This window comes from Anguilla rostrata, chromosome 12 (genome assembly GCF_018555375.3).
Source record: "Anguilla rostrata isolate EN2019 chromosome 12, ASM1855537v3, whole genome shotgun sequence".
In the NCBI taxonomy this organism is placed as follows: domain Eukaryota; kingdom Metazoa; phylum Chordata; class Actinopteri; order Anguilliformes; family Anguillidae; genus Anguilla; species Anguilla rostrata.
The window spans coordinates 12,717,126-12,738,601 of NC_057944.1; the positions used below are offsets into that span (position 1 = coordinate 12,717,126).

The 21,476-nt window shown below is 42.2% G+C and overlaps 1 protein-coding gene across 3 annotated transcripts in view; it reads right to left on the reverse strand.

Moving 5' to 3' along the window:
- The window catches only part of cadm1b (cell adhesion molecule 1b), a 275,266-nt gene that overhangs the window by 73,436 nt on the left and 180,354 nt on the right, over positions 1-21,476 (reverse strand). For 2 of the 3 annotated variants that reach the window (XM_064301631.1, XM_064301629.1), the window contains exon 2: positions 10,877-10,900. The exons of the other annotated variant lie outside the window; for it this stretch is intronic. In XM_064301631.1, coding sequence (XP_064157701.1) covers positions 10,877-10,900 — 24 coding nt within the window. The remainder of the gene's footprint in view (positions 1-10,876; positions 10,901-21,476) is intronic. 3 annotated transcript variants of the gene reach the window in all.

Sequence of the window (21,476 nt, forward strand, 5' to 3'; positions counted from 1 at the left end):
ATCAGTCATTAATGTGCCCATAGCTGCTACCACAGTAGAGTCACAACAAAGCCTTGTGATTTTTATTTATTTAATTATTTTTGCACAGCAACCAGTGCATTTTGAGTGTATCTGGAAACAAAAGAAATGAATCAACTGCTAATGGGGCTGGAGAGCCAGGGCTGAATATTGATTTATTCAACATTTACCATTTACTAACTAATGACTGGTCTCTATACAAAATTAGTCATATACTTGCTTTCTGCCATCAACCTAGTTCTGCAGGTACCCACAGATCAGGGTTTCAGTAAGCTGGAAAAATAAGATGAAGCATTTCACACACTACACACTACACACAACTGCACTACAACTGGGTCTGAGAGTTGGCACAAAAGTAAATTTAAAAACGGTAGGAAATGAAGTGAAGTAAAAAGCATGCAGGACATTTTAAGCCATAAAGAATATAATTCATGTCGAAGCCCAAATTAGGATTTGGATAAACCTATCCAAACCAGTTATTCAACCAATTGCTCTATATATCTGTGGGTTGCATGCAGAATACAACTAGAATAAATGGGACAAACACCCACTGTAGCCTTGCATGTTCATTTTGGCAAATGCTATATATACAACATACAAACACATATAGGTTAGTAAAGGAATACTCTAAACATGTATGCACAACCAAATTTGGCTATTATCCAAATTATTCATACAAATTCATAATAGGGAATTATACATTTTCAAACATCAAAAAGGTATTGGACCTCAAGTCTATCATCACAAAATCCTGTAATGCTAATCGCTGAGCCCAGAAAACAGCCCCTTCAAAGAGCTGGTTCAAATTCTTGGGGCAGTAACCCCTAATTACCACCTACCCTCAGAACAGCACCAAAGAAATACAAAACATATAGTGTTATCATCAACTGGCATATAAACACAGCTGCACATTTTAGTACTTGAGCCTACTAATCGTCCCTAAAACTAGATTACAGTAGATTAACCATGGTGACTGATAGTATTATACAGAAATAACTTTAGAAGGTATAAATTCTATGAACACAGACTAGGCACTGAGACATCGGTCTACAAAACAACTGCCCAAATGCATTCACACTGTCAGCTTCAAGAAAACTGATTTCTTTCTTTTTTTTATTTAATTTATTGAAGCAATATGTGATAATTATAACTATGGAGACCATCTTTCTACAGATCAGTTCATTAATTCCAGATGTTCTACATTTCACAAACATTGAAATATAATCCCCTTGGGAAGGAGAGGAACTGTATTATGCCAATGGTGAAGTTAACAGCTGTCTGACAGAGCCTGAAGGACAGTGACCAATGATGCACCCCAAAAATATTTCCATAATTTTCTTCCTTGAAATTCTGTGATTTTTATTCATTTTTTTTTTTTTTTTTTACAGCATGTGCAAACCAAACGTTACCATTGCTTATGTTACTACTGTTTATCTCTAACAACTTTTTTTTGTACTTAGGCAATAATTATTGGCTTGTAGTTCATGTCAATAAGTCATTTTAAATGGTGGGGGGGGGGGGGGGGTGACCTTAATTATTGATGACATCGTGCTCTACAAGGCAATGTCATATTTGGATGTTTGGCAAGACCATGCAAATGTTTCTTGATGTATACCTACAGAATACCTTCTGTGCATCCAATTACAAGCATTTCAAAAATGTTTTACAATGAAGAACCGCTCTGCCCTTGAACTAGTGTATTCCATAGCAAATATATTGAAGGTTAACATCAATCTAGATAAATGCAAACTATGTTTGTGAACACACTGTTTATTTATTTTATATTCTTTTGTGCTTTTATTAGATGACATAATGTTTTTGTGTTCACTTATGAAAGGTTTTGTCAGATTTCTAAATCCAGATTGATTGATGGACGGCCGCATTTGCATAAGTCATTCAAGCAGAACTGTGATGTGATCATTCATCTTTCTGCTTTATTAGAAGCAATTAGGAAGGGTGTCTTGAGACATTGATCATCCTACAGCCAGCTTGTTAGAGGAGAATGTGGTACACTGGTACACACGGGCATCCTTGTTGTTACGGATTTTTCCCACAGATTTTTACAGCTGCAAAGCACTGGCAGTTTGCTCAGACATCTCAAGCTAACTGGACATTTGATGGAGAGCTTCTGGGCTCATCATTCTACAAGAACCACCGATGTTCCTCTTTTAAGGGAGGGAAAAGACAGATCGTATTGAGGACCTACATCACATCAATGCCACCACTTGCACAGAAATGCAAAACACACAAGCCTAAGCAAATAAACATCACTCCCTCAGAACTCTCCCTTTATTGTCAGGCTTAACAAGTTATCCACCCTCTCCAACTGCACTATACATCTTTTTTTCATGTCTTTGCTAACTGATCTTCTTAGATAAGACCAGCCTGACCATCAGTGTCACAGATCTCCCACATGAAAGACTGTCCCCATCTCAGAGACTGCACAGTTACAATTTCAGCACTCAGTCCAACTACAGTCATTTCTGGCTTAGAGTTTGGGGACACGTCATAAACTTTCACACTTACACTGTGTGCCTGAACTGTAAAGATGACACATCTCACACAGTTATTGTGGGACAATTCTGATAAATACACTGCCAAAATGCAATTGCAATGCAATTACAAATGCATATGCAGAAACAACACCAATGCCATGTTGCATTTTCCCCATTAAGTAGTGTAGGGGGAAACACCTGTACTAATTATAGAATAGTGAGGGCAGATAATTAAAACGTGTTCCTTTTAACAACCCTCACACGTAGGCACCAAGGAATGCAGGGGATATAAATATACAATACATCATGCAGAGAGCAAATGGTGCAAACGTATAGTAAAAGAATATACAATACATCATGCAGTGATGAAATGGTGCAATCATAATCAGTCTCATAATTAATCGGTCTCATAAAATGAATTGTTAAATCATGATTACGGATTTCGATATTAAGTATTTAAATAACCAACAATGTAACAATATGCATAAGTTCTTTGAGGTGGAAGGCTCAAACATTTATGCCAATAATAATCAGACCGACGCAAAAGTTTAATAAAATTTATTAAATTTATTAAATAAACACATCTAAGCTAAGTAGCATATATGTTAGCCATGCAGTGGCTGTAGTTAACTAACAAGTGATGTGATGTTATCCAGACACTTTAAATACAATCGATAACATGCTTCATGTTATCTGACTGATTGACATGTTGGTCACCAGTCGGCACCCTGAGCTGACCAGAGGAGGATGGGTTTCCCCCTTGAGCCTGGTTCCTTCCAAGGTTTCTTCCCATCTGCCACAGGGAGCTTTCCCTTGCCACTGTTGTCTTAGGCTTGCTCCTGCGGAGGTTTAGGTCAGGGTTGTCTGTAAAGCGTATTGTGACAACTGCTGTAAAATATGCTATACAAATAAAATTTGATTGATTGATTGATTGATTGGCTTCATTGAAAATGAAGAACAAACAGAAGTTTCCTAAGCTAGTGCCTGGAGGTTTTTCAGTCTTTCTACTGGAGGGCAGATGGGTCTGTGCGTTTGATTGAATGGCTTGTTTGTCCAAGGAAACCCTGACTTGGGCACTGTCTCTGGATCTCCGATGCGAGGTCTGCAGAAGCCTGTCAGTGAGGTTTTCCTTTTTGATGGTACGGCAAAGGCATTCTTCCATTCCCTTCAGGAAGCCGTTCCAAAAACTGGAAGCTGGTTTGCTGTCTCAGGAAGGTACGTAGGCTACGTTTCTTGGTGCTATGTTGCAGAACATGTAAAGCGGATGCAGTTCCTTTAGCTTACCTGCAGGATAATGCGTTGCCTTGGAGTGGTTGTGGCCATAACCTAAGAGACACAGTGCATCTCTCCGCATGTTCCTTCACATCTGCAGGCATTTGCTCTCTTTCCTTGGTGAGCTTAGACCACATAACATAGGCCTAGGCATCCTTAAAGGCTAAAGGGTGCATTCCAACCGCTTATTTTTTGCCTCCTTTCCCACTATGGAAGGCCAAACGGGTACAAAAGTACATGGAATTGACGTGTGGAATCACGTGTTGTCAACGAGGGTGCATTCCAGTCGCTTATTATATTCGTCCTTTGTCTCCGAGGTCCTTGAATGACTTGGAAATCGATAAGGTGAAACATTCCAACCCAATAAATGCTCCTTCAAGGAGCTAGTAGGCTCCCCAATAATTCTTGAGGACAGAAACATGAGCGCATCCTTTGCGGAAGTATTTTTTTCAGACATATAACGATCGATCTGTGCATCCACCTCTCCCCATCTACCACGTCTGTAATTGACATGGCTTAAAACGAATGCTTGCAAAAGCAGGGACTTTCCAATTGCTTTATAGACGTTTCCTCGACTCCTCCATCCCCATGTCTTTTCTTTGCTTCCTTTCCTTGCGTCCTTTGATTGGTGGAGCTAGGAGCGTGGAAAGGAAGCAAGGAGATAAAAAAACAAATGGAATGAGCCAACATTGACAACGCGTGATTATAGTCAATTTCACATATTTCTGACCCGTTTGGCCTTTCATACTAGGAAAGGAGACAAGGAAAGGAGAAAAAATAAGCAGTTTGAATGCACCCCATGAATAACGCACATCCTCTGCATACCCGAGTGATCAGATAAGAGAATGAATGGTGTCTTTGACTGCATATTTATAGCCTACAAGAAGAAACGTACTGTACCCAGTCACCATGTGATCAATCTTTTCCAGATGATCATGTGATTGTGACGTGAGTTTTTCCTGTTGATTCCAAAATGGCACCCAAATCCTACAGTAGACAAGTACTTTTCTTTTTTCCAACCAGTCAATTCATACATATTGTAAAGGGTCTCCAATTATGTGTGTAAAAGGATGACAGCATGGTGATTTGGAGAAAGTTTAAGTTTTACTGAGCTTAATACACAAGGCAAGTCTTGTCTTAACATGCAGATTATCTGACAATATTTTATCAGAGGAGCTTCTGTGCCTCCTTGGAAAGAAAAGAATTATAGAACAAATCCCACAAAGGCTATTGTCTTCTGCGCTGTTCCGGCTCATCCCACAAGACAAGCAGACTAACAGCGCATTTAATGAAAAACAAATATATAAGTAAAGATGTAAACAGTGCCTTAAGCAATGCCAATGAACTCTGAAAGAGAGCAGGAAGTACAGGCCCAGCCTGCTTTGCAGTGAGAATGGGTGGCGGTGTGGAGGGGGTGGGGGGCTGGGTGGGGGAGCATGGCCAGGTATTAGGAAATGTTCCGTAGACTGTGACCTGTTGATGTGTGCTTCAGAGAGGCTGTGACGTACATGTGATGTTATGCCTACTTATTCGGAGCTCTCTGCAGTGGGAAGCCTTGTGGAGCGGCATAAATTAAAGACGGCACAATCTCCATTTCCACCATTTCACCTCCATACAGTCCCTAAATATGTCATTCTTAATTTGCAATTCACTGTGTGCCACTGTTTTCCAGAAAAAATAGAAAGAAAAAAAAAAAACAATTTTTCTTCCCCTCAGGTTTTCCGATTCCCTCTGGAAAACATCAATTATGAATCGTTGTGTGACAACCTGGTGCTGCAAAAAAAAAAAAAAAAACATTGATTGATTGCTTTTGGCACAATATGTTCACGCACCTATAGTGACAGTTTACTAAGGACAAATTGCTAAGGGGAACAGTTAGCAGTTCATAGAATAATAATAATAATAATAATAATGATAATAATAATACGTTGTTGTATAGTGCCTTTCATTTTTAATTTTACAGTGTTACAGTAAAGAGGAAACTCACTGTAGCCATTTTGTGCCTGAATGCCGAGCACACATCAGCTGAGATGAAGAGGGAGATTTTAACCAAATTAAACTGGGGGATAATTCAGAAAGAGGCTAGACAACCACTGGTGGTTAAGACTCTCGTCCACCCTCAACACAAAGTGTGCTCACAAAATTAGATGGAAATATTAACATTATTGTTGCCACAAGGCTATAAATGGCTACCCCTGTGTATTCCCCTAAGCAGTGCTCATATATGTTTGCATAAATGGCAGGATGGAAAAGTCAAGGGCTCTTTCTTACAGTTTAGATGCCTGTCATTGATATGGCATCCACAGCTGACTGGTCGGGAGGAGGGGGGGATGTGTAGCTCAGAGGGAACAAACATAATCTGCATCCTGGGATCATTTCACTTTGAGAGATGTGCATTTACCTGACACTGCATTGTATTTCATTTTAATAATTTCAGTCTGAAAACTGACTATTGTTATGCCCTGGGACACTCTTTAATGGCTGCCTGAAATTTCAGATGGACATCCTGTAGCACCAGAAACAGCAACAACTAATTACAAAAGGAAGCTTGTGGCTTTCAGCTCTGTAATTGCAGTTTGAGAATATATTTTAAAGCTTGCCTATAGCTAAAGAGTGAAATTAGAAACTACTATTTTTTTTTTGTGGAAGAGAAAAAAATCTATCAAGCAATAAATATGGGATTTCTCACCGATTTACGAACCTGTCAAGCCTGAACAATACCCACATTTTACTTTTACAGGTGTCAGATATAACAGACACGTTGCAGAGGTATTCAGAGTGCTAGTTCGCTTTGCCCTTGTTGAGCAGCAATTCTGAGTAGTTTCACTCAGGATAAATTCAACATGCGGCTTTAAAGTACTTAGGAGGGTTGGGCCCTCTTCCAAACCCCCCTCAGGACACTCACTCAGAGTTCAATTTGAAGAAGAAGAAAAAAAAAAAGCGCACAAATATAAACAAGTCTGTAATTAATAATCGCATCAAAGCGAAGACACCGGCCCCCTTCTGTCAAGCACAGGCTACTCCGTGACTGCGGAAAGCGTTCTGGACTGCCTCGGCGTCTCTCCCCGTGATTGGCAGGGAGCGGAGGAGAGAGGCGGCAGCCGTTAATCCCCTGCGCCGGAGCGTAGGCAGTCGGGCAGGGACACGGCGCGTCGTCTGATAAATTCGTCCTCGTTTTCGCCCCCTGTTTACAAGCGTTCGGCACGGTTACCTTCCCTCTCAGCTCCTCGGCCTGCGGAAGAGGGCACCGTTTCTCAAACGGAGACGGTCTACAGGCGCGCGACGAAGGTCACTGGGGAGCACTAAAAAGCAGGCGCATCTTTTGTGAGGGACACAAAGATAATCTGGGTGAATAAAAAAGATACTTAGTTTGGTGGGGAGGAGGGTTATTTCAGTGAGAAACCAAACTCATATTTGTGAGCTCTTTGGAAAGTCATCTTTTGTGCAGAATGATTCTTCTCCTATTTTTATTATTATTATTATTTTTTTTACCTTTGGGTTTTTGGTTCTGATGAAAGACAGCAAAGAGCAGAGGAAGAAGGGAAGGAGCGAGCCATCCCCACACGCCCCGCACTCACCTGCTTTCACGTCTTCCACCCTTTCATCAGAAAAAAACACTGTTCCTTTCACAGAAACAGCGGGAATGGTGCTAAATAAATCACTGAAAATGTCCCCCGGTGTGCTTCTGAAATTTAGTTATTTAGAATATCACGGATGACTCTTTCATGTGCATTAAGTATAGCTGAGTGCTATTGCCAGGGAATGGCGTGTGGGAACAAGAATGATAGGAGATCATTACGACGGTGGCAAAAAGCACAGGCAGATCCATGCATCTTATTTTTCAATCCCGATTCTGTACTAAGGTAGGTAGTATTTTAGCTCTATGAAGAAAATGGACCTGCTTCTGTAGGACTGCTTAGCAACTGTCACCTTTTTGTTTCACATGCAATTTGCATCATTTTGAAATGACAGAGACACAGAAAGTAAAAGCCCTTGTAGAAAATTGTACTATCGGTTAAATAAAATTTGTGAGCATGAACATTTAGCTACACCTCTGCTAATGAAGAATGAAAAAAAGAGTACAGAGAACAAGAACTTACCCACAAAATATAAATACACAAAGAGCCCGTTATAGTAGCTAGCAATCACAGAGCGGGGGGGCGTGGGTGGTTTGGGGGCAGCCACCGCGGACCTGGGCTGTGGGGGGTTATGGGGGGGCTTTGTCGTCTATTATTAACGCAACTATTTTGTGTTCTATTTTCTCATTTCTTCCCCTGACCCGCCCCCAAGGTGGGGGGTACCCATGCATATAGAAGGCACCCTAGGCGACCGCCTATATTGCATATGACTGGAACCGGCCATGGATACACAGGTAAAGTAATTATACATGTGGTATCATTTTCAATGACAGAGAACATGCCTGCATTTTTCTTCTTTTCTTCATGAAAACAGGAGGATCCGATTAGAAATTCACTGGGGTTCTGTGAAACATATTCATATATTGTAGGGAGATAAACTGACACAATGAAAGACTTTTCACAAAGCGAAAGGTAGGTCAAAAATGTTTGGATACACAATGAAACAGACCCTATATATCTATGGTTGTCGTAGTTCAGGCACTAGCTTGCTGTATTCAGTTCACCTAGCAAGTTAGGGAAAAAAATTAGGATCTTTTTAAAAATGAGGATTATGAAGCAGTGGTGCGAAAGCTTTAAAATTTGGTCCGAAAAGTTTGAGGGATACATTTTAATCCTTCTAGGGTTATAGTGTACGTGATAATCATTTTTTGTGTATGGTTGGACAGCCTTAACTGCAGCAGAGAGAGGTCTGAGTTTCTCTGGTAGATTCTCTATATCCAGCACGACCGTGACTGGATATTTAAAAAATATATCTTCATGAGAAATATTTAAGATTGGCCAGACTGGAATATCCAGACTGATCGTCCCTAAATCTGACAGCCCCATCTACTTTGCTGATAAAATTTTCCAACATTCATTTGTTCATTTAGCAAACACTTAAGTAAAACAATGACAGTAAAATAATCAAAAGAAATATATTATATATATATATAGAAATATATATATGTGTGTGTGTGTGTGTGTGTGTGTGTGTGTGTAGGTGTGTGTGTGTGTGTGAAACAATACTGTGATTATTACCAGTGCCATTAAGACCATCTCTCAAACAGAAGGGAATAAATATCACTGAAACTTTTTTAAAGATAAACCACAAGTACGGACTAACAACACAAATGTTAAGACATTCAAAACAGGAGAGATGCATGCAAATGGAAATGCATGAAATTGCATGTTGTTTTGAGTGATGCTCTACCGGTCAGCAGTGCACAAACGGTTGAGAAGATATTCAAGTCAGTTGCTGTCACTGATCAGTCATCTCAAGGATGGCACATATGCCAGTTACCCTCACCCTACTGCACCACTCATTTGGATGACCCGCTTGTGTTGGTTCGGTGACCCTTAGATACTCTGCTGTGGGGTCTGTTGTGTTCTGCCATTTTTATCCCTGGTCTACGTTTGTGTTCTCTCTCTCCTCAGGAGGGCCCGCCTCACACCTCTGCCTTGCAGCCCTGTTGTTCTTTTTAAGCCACCATTTGAGGCATGCCCCGTAGGCAGCCGGAAACGCTATGTTCTTCAGAAGCACCTAGCCTCCAGCCTCTCACTGCCTGAAGATCCAGCCCTTGTTGATACACTTCCGTATTCTCCACTGCGCGTGTATTACTGAGACCTCGGGTGTGATTCGGATGTCTCCCACTGCATGCTGCCTCATGCCCACTCGCCGGACAGTCTCAGAGCTCAGAGGGGGGAGGAGGTTAAATAAGTGTGCTGGACAAGCGAGTCACCGGTAGAGGACATCCGTTGACCCGAAGCATTGGCAGTTTGGCGCACCACTGAAATCGTGGCTCGCCATTGGAGAGTAACGATGGCGACGTGGCTATGTAGCCTGCAGTATCACACCATCGCTGCCTTCTGTCTTCCTGAAAGCAGCCCCAGGCTCTTGTGTCACTGGTGACACGGCACGGTTAAGCAGGGCTGTTTCCTTTCCCCCTGAGCGGCCTGGCATCTGGGTGCCTTTGGGAAGAGCGCAGGGGCTGGTATCCCCCTGCCATTACCATCGAAGCCTCAAGGCACCCCCGAAGGGGTCCTTCTGTGTGGCAGTGGCAGTTGTGTGGATTGGTGCACATGATCCACCTCGGTGGCTTTTGAATTCTCATCCTGGAGGACAAGATAAGCTGAGTGTACCTGGCTGGATCCTCTCTCTTAGCACACCTGTGTGTTCTGCCCCTCCCTCAACATGCTTGTATGTTCCACCCCATCTCAACACACCTGTATGTTCCACCCCATCATAACACACCGGTAAGTTCTGCCCCTTCCTCAGCATGTCTGTACGCTCCGCCCACCTCTCAACACACCTGTGTGCTCTGCCCCTATCTGCATATGCCTGCATGCTTCGCCCCCTTCTCAATACACCTGTGTGTACTGCCCATCCATTACAGTACACTCTACCCCCATATCAGCAGGCCTGCCCCTCTCTCAGCACTCCGCTCTCAAAATGTCGGTATGATCGGCCCCCTCTCTCAGCACATCTGTAAGCACCGCCTCTCTCTTTTAGGCTAACTCGTGCTACCTCAGGCTTAGAGTATGTTAAATTCCTCCTAGCATACATGCAAGCGCCACCCCTCAGTTCAACTGTACCACCATACTGCTAAATACTTGTCAAAAACCAATGTGGGATAGAGGGATCAATTCTCCCAGAACAACTCCTTAATAGAAATGCAAAATATAAATTTGTACCTGATTAGAAAAATTGCCAGCATATGGCCTGCTCTTGGGCACGGTTTTATGATGCTGTGTGGGTGGTGACTGTGTCTTACAGAGCAGCGTTAATCTGTTTGAAACCCCTACGTGTTTATTGCTATGATTATTACTTTTCCTTCAGGAAAGCAGCGACTTCGCTGTGTGATTTCTTTTTAATGCACATGAAGAAAGGCATTAAATCAGTGTGAATGGAACGGAAAAACTGTGGAAATGGTAATGAGAAGACAAGACAAAAGTCCAGTAGAAAGGTTTGTCTACCTGCTATGTCCTCCTGTGCAGCTCCTGTGTGAGAGAAGAATAATCATAAGAAGTAAGCCTCGTGCAATTTGAAAATGCAGTTAGTCCGACTACCAAATGTACAGATTACACACACACACACACAAATCAGGTTTTACAGTATTTCAAGTCTTTACAAGCTTATAGACCATGTTATCTTGACAAACTGACATGGATTTCTGTACCATATACATAATTGTACCATTGTGACCTTCATGTTTCTAACACTGGTTCAGCTTTTTACTGCATTAGTAAATCGCCATGCAGGGTACATTCCTTTTATTTGCCAATGTTTTTCCAGACAGCGTATATCCTGGCATGTGTAAAATGTGATACGGGACGAATGAAAATAACGAACTGATACAGTCTTTTCAAGGAAAATATAAGCAGACCCCTCGGCAAAAATCAAAGTATTAAAAGCAGCAATAGAAGTTGTGATATGAAGTATTAAATTCCTCAGTTGGTAGATCTAAAATAGCTTTGTTGCATACAACTCACTGGTTTTGGCACGTATGCACATTTTTATTTGTTTATAAGCCAATAAATACTTCCTAAAATATAAAATGTTCATTTATTTATCATCATTATTTGTTTACTTCAATTTTTTAAAAATAAAACCAGCTCTATCTTCCAAGTTAACTTCAGCGACATCATGTCAAGTATAACTACCCAATCATACAATCCAAACTGTAAAACTATACAGATGTGTTGGGTTACTTTCTTGTTTAATGATAAATACACAAACTGATGTATGATATGTGGGTTCAGTGTACTGTAATATTATTTGAATAATAAATCAATAATAATTGCAATAATACTTAAGTATTTTCCAACATGTTGCATATAATGATATTTAGATAACCTCAACCACTCACAGAACAGAAATATATTTTCAACTGCCAGATAAGTACTGTAATCAACAAAATAAAAAGAGAGAAACTGAAAACATTTCAAACAGGGCTAGACTATACAATATAAGCTGATGGAATAAATCCAAGGTCAAGCCTCTTCTTTTAAATAAACATAATTGGATTGTGGCGGCAATACTTTAAATGAGCATGCCTCAGGTGCAAAAGAGATATTTCATGCAGACACATTGTCTGCCTTATCAAAAAAGTCATAAAACAAACAGCTGAAATTGAAATAATAGAGATGAATCACTTACCCAGGATTCAATAATTACAAAGAGATAATTTGTCTGATGTCCTGACAAAACCACAATGCCTATATCATTTCTTTTCAACAGCAGGTGTGTGTGTTGGTGTGAGGAGAAAAAAGGAACCAAAAAAAAAAACTTCCTGTCAAATCCCTGGTGACTGCAAACACCAGAAGTGTCTTTTTTTTTTTTTTTTGAATCCCTACATAGCTATCCTTGCCTGCCCACAAAGGACTCTTTCTACTATTATTATTATGAAATGGCTTTTAATTACACATATATTTAGAAATATTGTCCTCTTGTGCAGAACTGGATCCAACTGGCAAGCACTATTTACAATTCTGAGGGACAGAGTCTCATTGACGAGAAGTTGTGGCTGCAAATTAACACAGGAATACAAGGACATTTAACCACTCACAGGGTGAGCAGAAATCACTGGGAACCTCACTCACAGCAGCCAAGGCCCAACTGATTTGGTTTAAATACGTTTTTTTCGGGCACGTTGACAGAACGATGATAATTTGTTACAGAAAGATACTGATTAGTTTTGGGCTGTAGTAGCCCGGTAACAAAGTATTCAGTAGCAATTTCTATTCACTTCTAAGGAACAGATTCACCAGCTTCATTTGGCTTGATGTCCCTGCACATTTTGTCATTAATATCGTGAAACTTTCAACCAGCTGGGGCAAATGGAGTTGACTTTATGTAGTGTCTTCAGGTTTTTCTATACTATGGGGGTTTCATCATAGAGCTCTGTGAGTTAGCTTTCCCTAACAATGATTTAGCTGCAGAACATTGAAATGAGTATAAAATCAGCCAGGGCCCCTCCTTCTGTCCACCCCAGCCATTAAGGGCCAGTGTCAAAGCCTCTAACTGGGTCTTTGGGGACCTTGGGGCCACACAGGAAATCAGGCACATGGGAACCGTGAACAAAAGTGTGTCAAGGGGCACCCGTGTTAAGTACATGCTATTGCTGAGGGGAATTAAATCTCCATGGCTAATTCCCCGCTGCCTCACACAGGGCCATGGGCCGCATCCCCTTAGCGAGAAGTATTAGTGTTGATGGCCACACTATGGCCTTCCTAGAGCAACCCATAACGCTCGTACAAGGGGAATGCATTATACATGAACTGTCACAAAACCAATGTCGCCCCCACTCTGATGAAGAGAACATAAGCTTGGGGTTAGTGCACATGGCCAGCATTAATGAGTCACCATAGACAGAGCCAGCTGAAATCCCTCCACTTACACGACGTTCAACCTTTCACCTTTCCGTCACGTTTGAATACATATGTGAGGATTAGCCAACTGCTTGATTCTCTGCACCACTTTAGAAGCTGGATGTACAGCAAACTGATTAAGGATGTACACCCCAAACAGATTTGTGCACTCTGCATACGCAGCAAAACGGGCAAAGCCATTATTCTAATGTTCTCCATTATACAGAAGGATAAGTCATGCTCCTCACAATATGCAGATAACAGAAACAATTGGACTCAGCTATCATGTGCCTTTTAGGGAGCTTATAGCTTACTTACATGCACTTCATCCCTGCAAAACAGAGAACGAGAGACATGATAATATATATATATATTTTTTTTTTTTTTTTCTGAGCCACAACTTAAAATGTACATAGGAATCCCATGATCATACACTGAGGAAAATAATATGAGAAAGGGATTTCTGATAGATGGGAAAATCAGCCAGTTAGTCTCGCTCTCTAAATTGAACCAATTGGCTCCCTGTTGCTGGTCTCACCCTGGCAGTAACTCTCATCACACCCCTCATTTAACTTTCTCACCTTTTTTTAACTGTTGTACAGCCGCAAAAAAACCGCCTCAGCCGGCACACCGATAGGCCGCGGGTAACTCGCACATCCTCGCTGTAGCTATGCCGACAGCGCGGCTCATTACCGGAGTTCCCACAGTCATCCGCTGACCCTGTCGGGAGACTCCTCAGAAGGAGCATTAGCGAGCAAACGGCACTTAATTAAACCCCGTGACCTGGTCACTTCTCTTCCATATCACGGGAGGTACGGCTGCTCAGATGGCTCAGAATTAGAGCGTACGACTTTGACTTTGAACCCACTAAAACATCCCCCTACAGCTACCCCCTCCCCTGCTCCAGTCCATTTGCGGAAAGTGTTTGAATATTTTGATTTAATCTGTGAGCCGGTGTCTGTAGGAAATCAGAGCGAACCAGATGAAAAAGAAAAGAAGCATACTTTTCTCTCACTGTTCACTTCAGCATGTCAGTAGCTAGCCGTGAAAGCATGTCGGCAAGTTTTATTTTTTCTTTCTTTTTTTAGTACACATCGTGGAATGATATCCAAACCTTCCCCCGCAGACCAGATGGACAGATACTGATATAGATGAAAATATCAGATTTTCATTCTTGCATATAATATCCTTGATTAATGGAAATGGTAGATAATTTGTGTAGGTAAAATTAAACAGAGCCTCAATGAAAAAGTGAGTCGAATGCAAACGCTCTGCCAAGTAACTCATCACCTTCCTCTGACAAGCACTGGCAGGGTTTCAGTATCTTCCAAGGCTCTGTTGGCAGTGATAAGCAAAAAAAAAAAAAAAAAAAAAAAAAACCAGATCACAGGAGCTTGGATTAAATGAACTAATGACAAAACAGGACGGAGCTGCTCTTAATTTCCACCTGACTTGTGTCGCACATTGGCTAGCACCAGCATTATTAGACAGCCGGCGTTGCAAGTTTGTGATCCCATCCCTACGCATTGGACCTGCTCTATTTCACTGGTCTGATGTATCGTGCAGGTGTCCAGATCTGGGCTTCCGGCTGACGGGTCACACTTCACCAGCACGCACACACACTAGGATGCGCAGGAATAATAAGATCGTTCACTGAAGCCGCGGAGCGATCTCTGTCGGGCTCCGCGCGAAAGGAAGCACGTCCGTTCCGTTCCGCAGGCCCCTCCGCCCTGGCCCCGTTCGGCGGGGATTTATGGCGCGTCAGCTCCACTGTGATTAGATGCCGCTGATGTGGTTCTGCTAAAGTGATATTGATGGACAGATCTGCATGGAGATGCAGCCGACTCCCTTTGTGCCGGAGCGGGGCTCCGAATGGCGGCCAATCGACTTTGCGGGTGATCTGTCAGATGAGAGGGAGCCCTGGGGGTGGGGGGGTCGGGGGCTTCAACTGGCAAGACCTGCTTCTCTTAGACCGCCCCACCGCACAGCAGCCACACGCACCTCCAGTGCCCTTTCATCCCTCTGGCGAGTGAGCATTTGCCCACAATGTCATGTTTTGGTGGTGCCCCCCCGCTCCCCCAGGTTGCTTAGAGCGTTACAAGTAAAAGGTCAAAGGTCAGACAGCTGTTCAGGTCCCAGCAGCGGCCTTGTAGTTACGGTCAAAAAGGCCAGAGAGCCGCCGGGGTCACGCCGGCAGGTGCTCGGAGAAAAGGAAGCCATTTATGCCACTTTTAGAATGCGATATTGTGATCCTATGACCGACTATTTGTCATCCCGCGGAGCTGGCAGCTGCATTCAGCACCGGTGCAATCACAATTTGCCGGAGTGTGAGGTGCATCGCTATGCCGGGAAGGAGCGCTTCAGCAGAACGCGACACCTGACAGCCCCCACGGAAGGTTATTTTTCATCATTAGACGGCTGCGAACATGACTTGCAAAGAATGAACAAAGCAGCAAAAATATTTCACGCGTATCAATCGCCATTTTCTCTCGATCAGGGCTTCGGTTGTATTGTCAAAGCAAAGGAATGCTATCAGACAATCAGAGGATATCCATAACATAACAGTGACACTGATATAAACCAGTACTGAGTCAGTGTAATGCCGAATAAATAGGAATAATTCAACAAAAGCATCATACGGGAATCCATTCAGCTCAGAAGTGAAAGCTTGCTCTGCTAAAGACTTATCATACGCTTAAATAATAGCAATAATAATTAAGATATCACAAAATGTCACCCGACTATCAAAGTAAACATGCCAAACTGCAGTGCCTGCGCTACGGCAGACTTAGATCTAAGACAGAAGACTTTCTTCTCTGACTCAGATATAAAAAGAATAAAATAAATAAATTAAAGAGAATCCTTTCCTTGCATTCCTGTAGAAATTGTGAAAAGGTGCCTTCATGTTTTCTTCCTTTTCCCAGTTAACTCCCCTCAACCCCCTCCCCCTCCTTTTTTTTTATTTGAATGAATTCCAAGGCACCACTGGCTTGGGTTTTGATGCCATGGCTTGTTAGTAATATTAAACCGATGGCTGATTTTCTAAAGGTGAGAAGAAGGAGACACTCGCACTCCAAGGAACTGCCTCTTGGGTGAGCATAACTCACAGAAGATTCCAGAGCTTAATCTAAGCACAGTGGTGCAAGATCTCCATGTTCAATACATCATCGTCCTAATTTAATTTGGAAGTGACAAAGCAGTATGGTATAGTATCTTCCTGCTTTTAATTTAAAAAAGGCCCGGTGAAGTTTGCATATGTAAAAATATTTAAAGCATTCAGGGGAAAAAAAAAAAAAAAAAAAAAGAGGGGTTGTGTGTTGTGTAAAGTAACCAATGACAGCCAGAGGTAAAATAAATAAAAGCGCATAAATAAAAGGAGGGGCACCTTGTTTGCAGTGGCTGGATCTCCCAAATCTCCGAGCACCCTTTGAAGGAAGGCTTTTTTTCCCCCCATTCCGCTTGATTTCTGCTGGCATGTGCGGCTTACCGCCGGCTGTCCGACCGCGCGGCCGCACTTATGCATTCAGAGCACGGGCGCGCGGACCGTGGGGCGGAGAGCAGGGGGGGGGGGGGAGCGGCCGGTTGCTGCGCCTCGGATTCGGGCTCCTGGGTGGCGCGCGGCGCTTTCATTTAATTAAAAGGTTAGGAGCAGAGATTCGGGATTTATCTTAAAGGAGATTTGATGGAAAACCCTGGCCGGTGCCGCACGGGCCGCCACTACAGAGATTGGCTTCCGCGGTCCTAATTTCAGAAAACAGCACGATGGCAAACTGTTTAACCCTTCCGCTCGAACGCTGAAAACTCGCCATAACAAGAGTCCTGCCAGGAAGGCATACAGTCCTTAGCGATTCTATACCAGAATTTATGAAAAGATCCAAGTTGCCTTTTTTTTTTTTTTTAGTCTTTATAGTCTTTCTTTATAGGGACAAAAAATGCTAGAAAGCCACTGATGCCTATTACAGTAGAGTACGTGCACGGTCGCAGATGTGAGCAATATTGGCAGCGGATAACTGCAATGGAAAGCATAAAACCTTCGGGTGCACGTTCACCGGCGAGAATGGAAATAGCGCTCGGTGTGGAGGCTGCTGGGCGGTCGTTTGGGCGGCTAAAGGACGCGCCGGTCTCCCCACCTGACTCCCCGGGTCACGCTGGGCACGGCGGCATGCATTTTATATGAGCAGACAGAATTTGCGGTAATTGATCGCTGATAGCTTCGGACAGGGCTGGATCGCTGGACTCCGCAGGCCAAACCGTCAAAACCCCTCTGTGGAAATTGACGGATCAAATCGCCATTAATTTCACATTTCGGAGTCATTTGCGAGGGCCTCTGCTGTCTGATGGAGAGATCATTTGTCCGTTTCTGAGGACCGTTTTGATGGGTTTGTGACAAATACGAAATAAATAAAGCAAAGCATGTCACAGTGCTGGTGTGGGGCCATTTCCATGTCTATGGCTGCATAAAAACCATTCCAGGGAGATAATGAATCCACATTATTGGGCAGGGTAAGAGTGATTTATGAAAGGGAGTGGGCCGTTTTATTCTCAAGCAGTAGCTCTTCTGTCCCCACACCCGACGGGGAGAGTGTCTTCCCCTAGCATTTTTGACTAAATGAGAAAATTTGGGAAAATAGAACACTTTTTTTCTCTCTTTCTGTAATGCCATAATGAGGAGACAGAGAGATAGATAGCATCAGAATGCAACAGGCAATAGCTAAATACACTACAACAGCACATGCACGTAAACGTATCAATGTTTGATATGCCATGACTTCATTTTTTCACTGGAAGCCTGGGGGGAATCAACCACATCTTTAATGTTATCCACTGCATTTATTTTTAAGAGAGGTGGTCAATATAAGGGAGTGAATCCAATAAAAATGAATATGCTGACTTGATCGAACTTGTGTTTACTCAATGTATGCACCGTATTTCAGTAGTAAAGATGTTCAAGATGAGGGAACAAATAATCCTGTAACTAGTTCACACCAGTCAACACAGCTGCAACTTAAGAGACAGCTACCTGACATTGAAATACTTTTGTAACGGAGTTTAGTCATTTAAAGAAGCATGTGAATGTCCACTATGTGTGATCCCTTCAAATATCTGATTAGTTCCTGGGTAGGAGCTCTTATTCTACTGATCTCCAACCTAACCTGTCATTCTGAGGGGAGGCTGCAGACCTTTTGGCAGTTGATGAACTGATATGGGAAGTTATTTGCGTATTTCTGATAATCCAATATTGTATTACTACAGCACTGACATGGAGGTTGCATAACAACCAATTATGTACCAGGGGGTTGGTGGGGCGGTGGAGATTGGGATTGCAGAGCATGTGGGCGGGGGGGGGGTACTGCGATCACTATTGCGATCATGGAATGGGAGGAGATTGTGACTGCTGAACAGGGAGTGGGGGGGCGTGGGGGAGACTGCCATGGCAGATCGGGAAGGGAGAGATTGTGATCGTGGTTTTAAATGAAAATGATCGCATATATTATTGGTGGATGGCACAGCATTCTGAGTGGGCGGGACGATAGTGATGGGTCAGGGATGGTGAAGACTGCAGAAATTTCTGATCTCACAGTAGACCTACCTCTGATGACCGATGTGTGGTCAGCTTAAAAATCGCAGCAAAATAAATGGCTCAGAAGATTGTTTTAGAAGTAGCAACTGAACATTTAGGAATAAAGAATTGAATTCCTAACTCAGAGCTGCCAATTTCATTCTCTACAACATCTGCGAAGCCCTTTCTTTACTACACTACCCAGCTCATTATGCAGACTCTTGTGCCATCTCAACTAGACTGTGGAGTTCTGAATTCTGCTGCTCGTCTCATCTGCAATCAGCCAAAACACACACATGAAATGTCTCTCCTCTTTTCCCCACACCGGCTAACGAAGATGGCCCAAATAAAATACAAATCTCTAGTCCTGCCCCATAGTGTGGCGAGAGGAACAGCACCCTCTTACCAGAGCTCTATTAATCAACCCGTACTCTCCTGCCAGGCTACACTGCTCCACATCCACTGGTCACCTTAGTGTCCCCTCCCTAAACGGGCCCTCCTGCCAATCACATTTCTTCTTTGTCCTGGCCCCCATTGTGATTAGCACCCCACTACATTCAGGACAACGGAGTCATCGCCCATCTTCTCTCACAGACTGAAAACACATCCATTTAAACTGCACCTTGACTCACCTAATGATAAATTCTTAGCATTTTGCATGGGCTTACTAGACAGATTGTTTACTAATGAAACTAAATTCTCTATTTAGCTCTTGTACCTAGTGTGGCATTTTACTTCATAGGATTATGTATTTACTTCTGCAATTGTGAACCTGATTACTTGGAATCAGAACTGTATGTTGCCTAAACCAGTAAGTACACACTTGCACAAGTCCTTCTGGGTAAGAGTGTCTAGCTATATGTATGCATGCAAACATAATGTGGTTGTTGAACAGGTTTTGTACACAATTTGCAAAATGCAGTTTGTTTTGTCAGAATTAAAACGTATTACTGTTATGAAAATACTGAACTATTTTTATTGTAACTATTAGTACAATTTCATATTTATTAAATGATGCCTGCAGTGAAAAACTCATTTAAACATTTCCTTGTATGTTAACCACTTGGATATTTTTGCCCATATTCCAAAAATATTTCACTTTCAAACAGATTAAAAAGCACATTCCCCAGCTCTGAAAATGTGTGATCTTTTTCACTGTATGTATAAACTCAGTGATAGAGTTGCTCTAATCAGGTGAGATTTAATTATTTTAGTGCACAGCTGAGAAAAAAAATCAGAATGTTATTTTTCAACCTTCTCTTTTAAGGACTACGGGCCTCCGTGGTTTTTTAAGACTGTTACATTTTCCTGTATTTTTGACAGATTGGACCCTTGCCATGGCTAATATTTATTTATTTCAACATAGAAAAAAGGTCCTTGGTTCAAATCCCGGCGAGGCCTTTCTGTGTTGAATATGCATGTTCTCCCCGTGTCTGTGTGGGTTTCCTCCGGGTACTCCAGTGTCCACCCACAGTCCAAAGACATGCAGGTTAGGTTACCGGAGAGTCTAAACTGCCCCTAGGTATGAGTGCATGAGTGAATGGTGTGTGTGCCCTGCAATGGTCTAGCGACCTGTCCAGGGTGTATTCCTGCCTCTCGCCCAATGCATGCAGGGATAGGCTGCAGCACCCCCCCGCGACCCTGACCAGGATAAGCAGGTTAGATAATAAATGGACTGACGGAAATACAAAATGAATGCAGATTGTTTGCTATATGAATACATATCTGCCATTCTGTACACAACAGGGTAACACATGCTTATACAAGTATTATTTTTTAAATGTCCTTCAGAAAGCACATAACCATGGTGAATACATAGAAGCTGACTACCCAATCAGTATTTCTCTCACAACAATACCAAGAACACAAGCCATGGAAACCCGCACAATTTTGAGGAGGGGAAAAAAAACAAAACAAAAAACATGAACAGACAATGGCAAAGTCATACATATCTGAAGGCCAGAATCCTGCTTGTTGAATAGCTCGTAATTTCTGGCATTAGTGGCCAAGGGTAACACTGTAGAATACTAATATGGGCTAGATCAAAAGAATGAGTAGGAGAAACCTTTTATTTTTCCCCTGCGAACTTTGAACAGAGACTTTGAACTTGGCGAGTAGCTTCCAGTAAAACGATAATCATTTCAAACTAACACTCCACTACTACAGTAGGCAGGGTCAGCCCAGTTCAAAAGTGAGTGTCACATACTGTAGATGCATATAATGCAAGGAAAAATGTTTAAATTTAAGTCCGTTTCTTTCTTTCTTCTAATTTATTTTTCTTGGGGGCAAAAACACAAATCTATAAATTAATAAACATTTTGATAAGCGCTGTGAAAATACAAGACCAAATCATTAATCATGTCACAATGATTTCAAACTAAATGCACTCAAAAAACACCAACATATTAATCTTGTCCCTTTTATTTGTAAACAAATTTTAGAAAAGAAGACTTTGTTCCATGCCAGGACATATATATGATCAATAGTTCTGACATCTTAATTATAGGGTAATGTATTTAATAATGACCAAACTATTTGGTGTGTTTAGAATTGTCAAATTTAAAATAGTTGCAGGTTAGTTGCTCTAAAGAAAAGTTTTAAAACCAATCATTTCAATTTACAAAAATTTACAAAACACAAGAGTGC